The 13148-nt window shown below is 38.9% G+C and overlaps 1 protein-coding gene across 1 annotated transcript in view; it reads left to right on the forward strand.

Annotated features, from left to right (window-relative positions):
- The first annotated feature begins 596 nt into the window (after positions 1–596).
- Positions 597–13148, forward strand: part of LOC124145653 — a 32877-nt gene continuing 20325 nt past the window's right edge. Inside the window, exons 1-3 of the mRNA XM_046515502.2 lie at positions 597–663; positions 11475–11675; positions 12263–12481. Of these exons, the coding sequence (XP_046371458.2) occupies positions 612–663; positions 11475–11675; positions 12263–12481 (472 nt within the window). The 5' untranslated portion in view covers positions 597–611. The remainder of the gene's footprint in view (positions 664–11474; positions 11676–12262; positions 12482–13148) is intronic.

Here is a 13148-nt window from a genome sequence, read left to right on the forward strand (position 1 = left end):
ACAAGGAAAGACAGTGAAGTGAGTAAGTGTTTTACCGCCGCATCCAGTAATATTCCCGCTATATCACGATGGAATTTGCATTGGTGAGTCTGGACAAGACAAAGTAGTGATCATGAAAACTGAAAAACTTATACTGAGGTGTTCACTTAAATCCTTATTGTCCTGTTGATAAGGATTCGTAATCAATATAAGATGTTGGGACGCACTTATTAACCCATGTGGTAAAATGTACTCTTGTACTCTTGTCTTCAAGTTGTTATGTGATTTGTAGTTTTATACAAATTACAGTCCCAAAGTATGGTGCTCATATTTTTCTTTGTATTCTAAGACAATATAATTATTCGAGGACTTATGTTCAGCGTTTCCACTAAAAGGATATAAGCATTTCCATAATGTTGAATCAATAAAGTTTAAATCGAAACATTTGCTGGAAAAGATTACATTATTTGATAATGAGAGTCGTGATAAATACTATTGATTACCATGAAACGTGTCAAAGTGGGAACAAAATAATCGATATTGTCAAGGACGATTGATTGATTTTTGCTATCGTCTAACAAAGCACTATCTCCAAGTTAAATGCATTCGGAGGTTTCAACAGCTGCAGCGGGATGTCTCGGTGCCTGGTTGGTCTGTCCATGCTCTTCTTGCGCCTTTCTGAAGGTAGGACAGGGGGGTGTTTAGACATATGGGTACGAGAATTAAAAGTAAGGGATTGCATAATACTCAACTTTGATAGAAAGTTCAGAATGAAAGTCAGGTTTCCGTTTTCCGGACGCCTACTGGAAACCTTCCAAATTTTTGTTCTTAAAAACATTGGTAAGGCCTCTTGTTCAGTTAAGTATGAAATACACGGAAAAAAACATATGAAAATGACCAAGAAGATTGCTAAGGAAGCTAAAGGTATCCGGAGGGTTTCCGGAAAAATACCATAATCATTTGGTAGTTCTTAGCCTTGAAGGATTTCAAGATCTCTAAAGCCATAAACTGCTGTGCTAAGGTGACCACAGGAAAGATTCCAATGAAAGGGTCCAACATGAATTTATTTATACTTAGTCTAACAATTTCGAATTTCAGAACAGTAGATGTAAGTGGGGAAATGGTTTTGTTTCAACATTACTTACCTTGTAGGTATATCGATTATCTGATATCGTTAAACAACGGAAAAAACATTCAATTTGATTTTCTGTGGTCTATTCATATAATTTTCATGGCTATTTTGCCAAATGGAATCTCTTCGGCGGATAATCTAGACTGGTTATTCTCTTGCATTGTCAATTTATATTAACCCACCTGAACTTAAAGTACAAAAGACCAGTGAAACTATCTCATATTTTCATTTTAAGATGTATTTATAAAAATTCGGAGTGATAGAAACAACAAGATTGTATGAAAGAGGGATGACTTCAACTTTCCAATACTCAACTCTCCCTTAAGCTTGAGAAAAAAATTGAGAGCGTACATATGATTACTCAAATCATGTTGTGAGGGGTGAATGTGGACGTTAATCCTTTTTTATGTTTATGCGTATAAAAGAGCTTTTAAATATTGGTATCATATTTTGAAAATGCCTTACGATGTGTCAAAACATGTTATAAAATGCAATTTCAGGCGCTCCAAAATGGTAAAATTAACTGGGCTTCATGTTCATTGTTAAAGCCATGTATCTTAGACAATCTTTGTTAAATATAGTCTGGAAGGTAATTTAAGTCCCGACGTTTACTACAATATCTGAAAAACTATCGGACCTACTCCAGTCAAAGTTGGTATGAGATTATTAAACAGTCATCCATAACTGGATATTACATTTAAAGACAATCGGTGCATGAATAAAAAATCTGTCTATTTATCTATCACTATATTTCATCAACAACCAGACCTGTTCGTCACGGGTGGAACGAGCATTCATTGAAACAGCCATCTGCATAATGCTACCCCTGCATCATGGCGCAGTTGAACCAATCAACTCAACTCGAATGGGTGCACGGGAATCACGCACGCACGAATACGGTGTTAGCGTTGGGCGTCTCAACGTGCGTGATTCCCGTGCACAGTTTCGAGTCACAACTATGAATCGTTTCACTCTTGTAGACATGTATCTTTCAGTCTTTGTATGGAGTTTTGCAAACAGATATCCTTATTTCCAATAGTTTGTGAAATCCTCACACACCCAGAGCCCAGATTCAACAATTTTAGACTGAACATGAAATCTCCTTCCCACATTATCCAGATCAATCAACAGGTGATAACACTGATTCTGCTATGACTTTGGAAATTACTCGATTCTGATTGGTCAATCAGAGGCTATAAATGACAATAAACCCCCTCTGATTGAAACAGCTAGTTTGACGGCGGCATCACCGCGGAAGCTAACGTAGAAAGAATAGTACTTTTTCCAGTCATTGTCGGGGGGACATATCTAAATTATTATATCTTCAATTACAGGTTACAAAATGCACAGTTGCGGTTACTGCCATATTCATAGGATGTGTGGCAATACATTTCGTATAGAAAACACGATAGAAATCTACAGAGAATGTATTTACGTCTTGGAGACATATCTTTCGCGTCACAATGAGCGACGAGACGTCATAATTGTGACGTGCGGTGTAGAACGAAAGCCTTGCAAAGCTTGCTTAGTTTTTTTTAGGTATGTCCACCTCATGTTAGCTTACCAATTTGCCGTGCTTATATGCTTTCAATGCCTGTCATATGTTCGAGCGAAGTATTACTGTGTAAACAAACTGCTGGAGTCTAATTATACAGCGCCATGGTTTGTTTATAGGCTGTTGCCGGTGATTCCGTAATTCAGATCGACAACCCACTCAAAACACTGGACTCAACCCATAGGTCACTCAATATATTTGCTAACACCAAAGAGTTCGCGTTTTATTGAGTCATGGTTAGAATGGAGATAAACATACTGTGTTTTCAATGTAGAGCTAGGTTACCTGTAGATTTAACCGCGCTAAATGTAACATTTGAAACCTCGCGATGCGCGTTCGGTTCCTAATTCAATATAGCGCGGTTAAATCTACAGGTAACCTTGCTCTACATTGAAAAACACAGTATGTTTATCTCCTAATTATCTGTACATTTGTCTGTACATATAGAGAAGAAAGTCCACACGCATATGTAACCAACGAGCATGCATACGGTGCTTATACACAAAGGGTCACAATCGGTCAGATTAGGGCATTCGAATCCACGATTAGAGGCTCCTTGCCCGCAACTGCGTCGCTGAAACACGTTACGTCAGTTTTTTCTCTCAATGGTAATGAGTGAGTGAGTATGGTTTTATGCCGCTTTATGCAATATTTCAGCAGTGGATACCAGAAATGGGTTTCACAATTGGCAATAAGGACATTTGAAGGAGGTAAAGTTTGTACAAAGTTCGTATTTATTGGCTTCAGTATATTGAACAAAGACGTCATATCTTGATGCCCACAAAGGAATTTGGATATGTAAAGCTAATAACAGTTTTGTTTAGATCATTTATTTCAACACTAATGACGTATTTTCAGATATGCCAAAATAGTCTACTACGGCTCTGTTTGAACTTAAAAAGTACCATTTTAGTTGTAAGAGATGGTTGCGAGATATGATCATGCCCAAATCCTGAAACAGCAATTTTGGAGCTCCATGGAATATAGCAACGATTTCCGCACATGGCCCTGTTCCACAAAGAGATCGTAGCGCTAAGATGATCGTAACTTCCATACTTTAACATAGTCTTGCGACAGTCGTAGCGCTACGATCGCTTTGTGGAACGGGGCCCTGGATGTCAAACATTACCACAGCATTAAAATAGCAAATGTTGATTAGTTCCTCAAGGTTACCAAATCAAATCATGTTGATGTTATTCATAATTTAAACCTCAAAGTAGGACCTAAATATATGTTTCCAAAGGCTCTTAAGTGTTGTTTAAATTGAATTGCCATACTTCTCAATCGAATGCTGTAAGAATTAATTGCCTATGGATTTTCATTACTAGATGACCACATTTGTTTGATCATAACTCAATATGCGATTTTGAATACTTCTAAGGAGAAGTCGATAAATCTTTACGGGTGTGAAGAACTTTCCATCAGACAAAAGATGTTGATGTTTACCTACATTCTGCATAAAAAAGACCAACTGATTCAGCTTACACGTCTCGACACAGCAAATCGATCAGACACACTGTGTTATTGATACTTTTCTCCTCCACGTTTACCAGACATTATAATTAATAACGTCAATGCACGACACTGAATTTCAAAAGAATAATTTCGTGCATACACAAGACACATCCAGCATGTTTAGAATGAATGATTGTTACGAGTTGACCCAGACACAAAACAGCAATATTTTGCCAGACTACCTCTTTTCCTTATATATGGTTCAGTGCGGGGAGGCATACTGCCTATCAAGGAAGTTAAAAATTCATGCGTCTCAATATCTCACCACCTCTCCTTTCATATCACATTTTTCAGATTGTTTTTATTGATATTACCTTTCCTGATTCTCCAAATATTTTCAACTGGGTTCAGGTCCGGGATGTAGCTGGGCCATTCCAGGAGTGTTTCTCAATTCTCTCATTGACTTGCTGGAAAACCCACCCTTGTAACTTCAGATAAATCTCCTATTGCCTACAGTGCACTTTGTCTACAGTTTCATCCATGCAATGCCAATGTCAACAAACATGGAATAATTATATGCTTGTAGTTAACTTGCATCACTGAGCTGGAGTGGGCTCACTTCACCGACATGTACATGTTCCTTGAGTCTGACGATACGTTGCTCCAGTTCGGGGTAGAATTGGTTTGCTCACAGGCTGCAAAGAGATAGAGATAACAACAGCTTGCATGTGAACACACCTATGTATTTGTCAAAACACAAGATCTACTAAAGATTTTAATCTCTTACTAAGTTTCCCTTATGCTTGTTCAATTTTTTCCATAATTGGTTTGTTCTGTTGCTGCTCATAGGGATTTAGATAGCAATAGCTGGACTATGAAAAAACTTCTTTTTTTCATTCTACAAAGGATTAATAACTTCTGAAAACACCTATGGTCCAGTAATTAAAAGGTCAAGGTTCAACAAAATTGACGGAACGGGTTTATTGCTGGGTTTTGGTGCATTGACACATATGCATTAAAATAAAAAATAGTTTACCAAAATCGGAAATGGGGAACCATCCGAAAATAGGTCAAATCCAAGATGGCCGCCAACAAAAGTAATAATAGTCATAAACGTGGAACCAATAACAATAAAAAAACATTTATGGTGAGTCTATCTATATTAGCTTGCCAGGATAAATGCAAGGGAATGTATATTTAACAATTTTGAAAGGAAAATTCACATAGAAATTTAAAATAATGCTTTAAAATGACGAAAAAGTACATTAATTTGATATATATCAGTAATTCTTGCAGAACATGAATCGATTTATTATAATGTTGACGTTTCACATATAAAATCATACAGTTTATTGTCTTAACATAAATAATCAAGTTAGAAACAAATATAATTGAAAAAAAACAAAGTATCCCCTTCTTCAAAATGGCGGCCGAGCAGACAATGTTTTAAAGATAGACCTCAAGAACATAAAGGTATGTATAAGCTATTTTTCGTTTATAGCTAAAATGAAAACTTGTATAATATATAGTTGATTGGCTCTAGAGGGGAATAACTGATGGAAATATGAACAAATATAAATATAAAATTTGAAACAGAGCCATTAACATCAACATTTGTTTCAAGGATAATCAAGGGAGATAATCCAAACTCCGAGAAGTAGTTATTTTTCTCAAATGGTATGAGCTTCTCAGAAACTTTGATTGAAAGTTAATTCTGAAGATATAATCAAGACATTTAGCACAAAAATCATTTGCTATAATCGGAAAAGCAACATTTGTATCTGTACACATGTCAACCATATTTCTATTAACTGTTACTATTCGCAGGTGACTATTCTCAACTGAAGGTGTCCTATGTAGATCACACATGGCTACTTGTTTGCTATGTATGGAACCAGTTAACCTGGACAAATCCCAGGATTATGTGAAGTTGACAGAAAAATGCTGCTGTAGCATTAATAACGCAAACAGACTGCACAAATTAGATGCACCAGACATCATATACAACTGTAGCCTGTTGGTACACACTGTCGAAGTATGCATATAAATCCAAAGGCAATCAAAGTAGCTGAAAACTCTTCGATCATATGTTTAAGCCTTAAATTTTAAAACTCACTGTTTTCTATGGGGTACTTGTATTGACCAGGATGTTGCATACAAACATCCATATAGAAGTGTACTTCAGCCGTGCGATGGCTCTTGAGTTCCAGGAAGTTACTCACACATATCTGCAACATACTGTGTCAACAGGCAAGATGATTGGGCCAAGATTGTACAGTCAAGTATCGTGCCCATATACGATCTACCAGCTGAAGAAGCTATCCATCACCATGCTTGTGATAAGAATTTTCGGAGAGGGACAAGTATACCTGCAGCTTATATTGAACATGAGGAGGCTCCACCAAAGAAACGGAGACTTGGTCGACTGAAGTGTATGTCCTATATGACAGCATTTGAGATTGCAATGATTACTTGGAAGAGAATGATGATGAAACGATTCCTTTGGACAATTTGCATCACATTATGAAGTCAATGAGTGCACTGAGTGATGATCAACTACACACTACATCTCAGCTGAAAAGGGAATTCATGAATCACAATGGGAACAAGGTATTCATAACTACAATCAGGCAACAACCTTACATTGCAACTCTTACGGCACATGAAAATGTTGCAAAGGTGGACAAATCCGACATGGACAGTTTGATTAAAGTTGGGGGAGAATACATTCATACGCAGGTAGAGGGCATGTTGATGTGTATCTCGATGAGCAGATTGACACCAATCTTGATTACCTCCCACATGCATTACGCTTCTTTCTTCAAGCTATCATCAAGAGCTGAAACAGTAAACTCCGTACTGCGTCATTGGGTCAGGCAATAATGCATTCGACATGTCCCCATCATTTCTGCCTCCTCGACATGTTTGACAAAGTATCACACTATAACACATTTATGGTCATCGTAATTTAATGGAAATGATAAGCCAACTCGGTTTCAGCTCCTCGTAAATTTAGAAAATTCTCGGTGACCACTCATGGTGTTCACCTAATCAGTGACATTGCAGATACATTCGTGCAATACCAGGCTGGTTATATCGATCATACCAGCAAAATGTTTGATGGCCAATGCTCAATCCATGCCATGGGCGAGATGGTGAAACGGGAGGGTACCAAGAGTTAAGGTGGATGATGTTAAAAAAATCAACAGTGTCAAACTATTCTCACAAAGAAATCCAAAGGCAGTACTGGCGAACATTATCTATCCACCAATTGGTGACTTCTGTCTTCATGAAGAGAATAGCAAACTAGATATTTTGTGGAGTGCGCCACTTTTGTGTGTGTCGACCACTGTGATCCGGTTGCATGCAGTTGCTCCATTCTGACATTCCATACCCCAGGAAGAGCTCTGAGATATTCTTGTCGATTATCAACATGACACCAAGTGACGAATCCTGTGTCAGATCAACGCTGGAGTATATTTCCCAACTTTGGTGAATTGCATACATGATCATCGAATCACGGCCAGCTGAGAGCCCCTTGCATCAAATAGCCCTGGTCTTTGGGGGATTCCATACTGAGATGAGTTTTGTGTGTACAGTTGGGAATATGATAGCTGGATCTGGGTTAAAGGAGATCATCACTCAAGTATATATTCAGAGGGTAGTGCAGATCAGATGGCACAAGCTGTGCGGGCTCATTTCTTGAGGAACCACTTCTGCAATGCTCTTATCGTGTTTGATGGTTATTGTGGTGTTTTTCGACCAAGGATGAGCCCCATCAGAAGAACTGGAAGTGAGATTGGAGTGGATGTGGATTTCACACCAGACGTGATTCTGAAAATGAAGAAAAAGCCCTTTTGGCAAATGAAAGAAACGAACAGAAATTCATCACTCTGTTGGGGTCAAAAATCGAAAAGGGTGGGCAAACGCTCATCCGGAGATGCTGACTATGACATTGCAATGTCTGCCTGTACATTGACTCAAACACAGACTGTGGTAGTGATAGGGAATGACACCGACCTTCTCATCCTGTTGCAATATCACTTCAGACCCGATACCATGAGGCCATCTATCTTCAGACAAGTACAAAGATCATTGACATCTTTATCCTTCAGATGATCCTTGATCCTAATCTCAGCCATTCTTTGCTCTTTGTACATGCATTGTCAGGGAGTGACACAACATCGAGCCCATATGGCATAGGGATGGTCTCAGGAATATTCAAAGGTTTTCATGGTGACAGGGGGGAGATCGAGCACGCTGGTAATCACGCACTTGCAATATTCTGTATCCCTGGCTTGGATTTGAATTCTGAACGTGTGACAAAATTCACTGAGAAGGTATGTATCAAGCTCAAATTACCTACCCCTTCGACACCTTCCACCGACATCAGATGCTGCCAGATTGCCCAGCCAACGAGTCTGACTCAAAGAGCAGATCTGGCTAGGCAACAATATGGATGCGACAAAATGGGGCTGGACGCTTCACGAGAGCAACAAGGGCACTATATTGAAACCAATCACAAGGCACCAGGCTGTCACGCCTAAATTTCTGTCGAAAATAATCAGATACAATTGCACCGGAAAGTGTGATGAAAACACATGCTCATGCAGAAAAAAACTGTCTACAATGTACCTCAGCAAGTGGACAATGCAAAGGGATGACATGTTCCAATGGACCAAGTCATGACATTTCTGACATAGCTGAATAATCGTCTCTTCATGTCCAGTATATGAGTGTGAATATAAAGACTATCTTGAACTTTAGATATTTAAATTGATAGTAAGTTCGACTTGACAACTGTAGTATTGGAGGGTTATTCCCTCTTTATAAGCCTGTGTTAAGTATTTTGTAGTCCGATATGGAACAATTGCATTTTTTTCACTTTTCGGGCAGCCGTAATTTCACTTCAAAATTGTTAGATATATATTCCCCTGTCTTGATCCTATGAAGTTGATTATAAATAGACTCATCATCCATGTTTTGAATTTTGATTGATTCATTTTTTTTTACTTTTTCGATTTTCGTTTGTTTTGATGGCGGCCATCTTGGATTTGACCTATTTTGGGTGTTTCCCAAAGTCAAATTTTGGTAAACTATTTTGTTTTAAAGTAGACCTACCAAGGAACTGAAATGCGTTAAAAAAACACTTTTCCGTAAATTTTGTTGAACCTTCATGAAATATAAACCTTTAATTACCGGTCTACTACTGAGTGTTGAGAGGAAATATATAAACAATAATGTGTTTGGAAGCAACTCACACGTTTATAAACAGGAGTAAAGTAATAATATCATACAAAATACTTTAGTCCACAATTAATGCAAAGGGTGTATTTTTATAGTGTAAGCAAGGTGCACTAAAAACAGGCTGTATTGTAGGCGATCGGCACTGTAGACGAAGAGACATGGAAACCCTACCGTCACCATACAAGACTTGTGCTGTTGGAAGATGTCCCTGTAGAATCAGTGTTTACTGCACTAGTCATGTTACCTTCAAATACACATAATTGTGGGAAACCCAACAGACACACATGAGAAATGTAGGACTGGTCTTTATACGCTGGTAAAATGTTTTTTCTGTCCATTTGATTCACATTTTTGTGCAGTTTGGATATAGCCCCAGTGAACTTTCATCAGGAAACATAACATTGTCCCAATTGAAATGTCTGTGCTTCAAACACCAGTTCAAACTCTTCAGGTTTTAGGAGTGGTGATGGAATTCTTCGTGATTTCTGCCAATTCATTGCATGCAAATACGTTCTTAATGTCTCTTTAGAAAAATGAACTGGTCCTCTATTAATCATTTCATGCCAAATATTTTTTTCTTATGCGTCTGTTTTAGATGCCAATATACCAAGTCGGCTCATGTCACTAACAGTCAACTTCTTTTGTCTACCTGGTCCCTTTTTGTGCTCAATTACACCAACACCCTCATTATTTTTCAAAACACGGGACACAGTTGATAGTTGAAGGTCTGTTCTCTCTGTAATGACCTGTGCTGATTGTACAATTCAGAGATAATCTTTTTTATTTTTCTAAAGCCATTTCCACAGTGGTCTTGTTTGCCATCTGCTAGCTTGTTTTCGAAGGGAGATAACTCTGATCATGCTTTACAAATATGAGTTGTCTCCCTTGAATCGAAGTCAGAATAAGTTCTACAAACACCTTTGATATGGTAAATATTGATGGCCAAAATGGTTTGAAAAAATATTATGATTAGTATATATCAGCAGAAACTAGCTTTCATAGGAAAATTCCGTCTCCTCGGACAACTGGCCATGGGTCACCCTTGGAACTGAAATCGGTTCTAGTAGCTGCAACCTATCAAGAGAAATATCGCAATATTACTTCTTAAAACAAACTCATTCCTTCCATACTCTGTGAACCACTATTGGGACTATCAAACGATGCATACGCTGGAACTAAATGTCACTGCAAGGAGTTGATTTACATATCCGTGGGTGTACATATTTCTTGGTATGGTTTTCGCCAAATGCTGTCTTACTCTTTATTCTTAATACTATGAGCAAATTCATCATGAAGTGTTTCCCCACACCTTCGTCGGAAAATAACTTTTTGAAGGAAAACTAATATCTTGTTCAATCCTAACATGCATGACATTGCGAATGAAGATATGAGCGATCAATTTTCTACCCATCCAGAGTCGAACATGATAGTTTTCGGATAGTGTACATGTACTGTAGGCCTAGGAGTACTGCTGTTAGGTGTCATATGACAAACACTAATTTTTGTATGCATATTGTCGGAGTGGTATCGAAAGGACAGGACATGCTACGCCTTTTCGCGAACACCTGGTGTCATCACTTTGTTTCAGTGATCCATTCATATAATTTACACCACTATTTTGCCTTCAGCGCCCAATGGAATCTGTTTCGGCGGATAACCGGGACGGATTATTCTCTGGCGTTGATGTTTCATGAAAAACAACAAAGTCTTTGATTGCGATTGCATTTGTAACCATACATGTCTTATATAATTGTAATCTTGGTGTGATATTCTATTATAATGTAGACAAAGTCTTTTCAGCAGACACCCCATTATCAAGGAGGGACGTTTTTAGAAAATTGCACGCTTATTCATATTCGTTAATACTTTGTATATTCATTCTTATCCTGAAAATATATATTGTGTGCTTCTAAACTAACGAAAATTGAGCGGTCGGGTAGCCTAGTGGTTAAAGCGGGTTCGATTCCCGACATGGGTACAATGTGTGAAGCCCATTTCTGGTGTCCCCCGCCGTTATATTGCTGGAATATTGCTAAAAGCGGCGTAAAACCATACTCACTCACTCACTAACGAGAGTCTAATTTTTGAAATGTGCATCCCTTACAGGTGTCCAGTTGACTGGCCTGACGGCGTCTGCGTCAACGACAAGATCGACGTCTTTTCTGTCTGAATATGCTGTAGATGGAAATGTCGCCACAGGATGGATGTCTTCAACATCCGCATCATACTCGTACATCCAGGTCAACCTCCAGGGCTACTATGTGGTCAACACAATCACTATCTTTGCTGGACCAACGTTTGATGAATGTACGTATATAATTTCCTTGCACCATATGATCCCGTTTGGGGTTGTTTTTTTAGATGAGGTGAACACTATATTTACTTCTGCATGTGTTTTCGACGGTGCCAATAGTGTGGCAGAATATGCTCACCTTTTAGCGAACGCTTTGTATCATCACTATTTGATAGTGATTATTTACATTTGCTTGTGACAGGGGCGGTGGGGTAGTCTAGTGGTTAAAAGCGTTCTCTTGTCACGCCGAAGACCCGGGTTCGATTCCCTACCTGGGCAAAATGTGTGACGCCGTGATATTGCAGGAATCTTGCTAAAAGCGGCGTAAAACCATACTCAGTCACTGCTTGTGACATAGTCGGAATCGTACAGCTGATCCTTTCTTCTGATTATGGAAAGGGTTTTGACCTGTTTCACTTTGACCTTTCTCCCAAATGTTCCAAACTAATATTCATGTATGACCAATGGTCAGTCTTGACATGTGTCTTATCCAGAATGTTTACGACCTGTGTTCCGATCGGTATCTTTCCAGTAAGAGAACGCGCCATGCAATTACTGAAATCCCGAATAAATCTTGTCATCAATTACTCTTTATTTGCAGCACGACGTGCAGACAACGCCGCGGTCAAACTGCTCTTCTCCCCTGATCCGACCTCGCCAAACACGTGCACCTGCGGTACCACGCCAAGTAGCGTCCCGATGGGGAGTTCCTTCGTCATACAATGCTCATCCGGGTGCTCAGCCAGTCATCTCATTATTACAAAGTCTGCCAGCTTGTCGTTCGCGGAAATAATTGTTGATGCATCACACATAGATGTAGGTAAGATGATCATTTGATCTCCGTTTAAGTCTATCAGGGAGCAAGGAAGGCCCAGCTGGGGTAAGGTGCGAGACGTTCGTCTATAAGTCGTCCTAAGATTTTAATTTCCAATATTGTATTTTGTCCAGATCTTAAGTGCAAAATTTGGGTTGCTCGCCTTTGGGTTGTTTATGGGTTCGAATCCCAGAGTCTCCCTGATTATGATCCTTGATGTGTCAGTGTCCTACACGACTAATTTCACCAAGCTTTTGTGCAGGGATACTGTTCAACGCGGTGTTTCTGACATACCCTCAGCCTACTAAGTATAGGTAAATGCAATAGAGTATAGAATAGAATAGAATAAATTGAATCTGAATGGGAAGCTTCAAAACGACAATAAACATCCACATATTTATATGTCTGCACCTAAACAACAATAATTATTGATTTCAGCAACGAACTACATCCCTATCCCAGGGAAAGTGGTGAGGCCCCCATTTGTAACTAAAACATCGGCCACAGCTTCGGAATGTTCCGTCGTATGCTATAACACACCCGGATGTAGGGCTTTCTCCTTCAAGGCCAGCACCAGCGAGTGTTACGTGTCCAATCTCATCGGTATGGATAATGATTCTGATTGGACCACATATTCTCCATCGTCTAACCATGTTCTCTCTCAGTGTTCGAT

This window comes from Haliotis rufescens, unplaced genomic scaffold (assembly GCF_023055435.1).
Source record: "Haliotis rufescens isolate VD_foot unplaced genomic scaffold, xgHalRufe1.0.p SCAF_12, whole genome shotgun sequence".
NCBI classification, from domain to species: domain Eukaryota; kingdom Metazoa; phylum Mollusca; class Gastropoda; order Lepetellida; family Haliotidae; genus Haliotis; species Haliotis rufescens.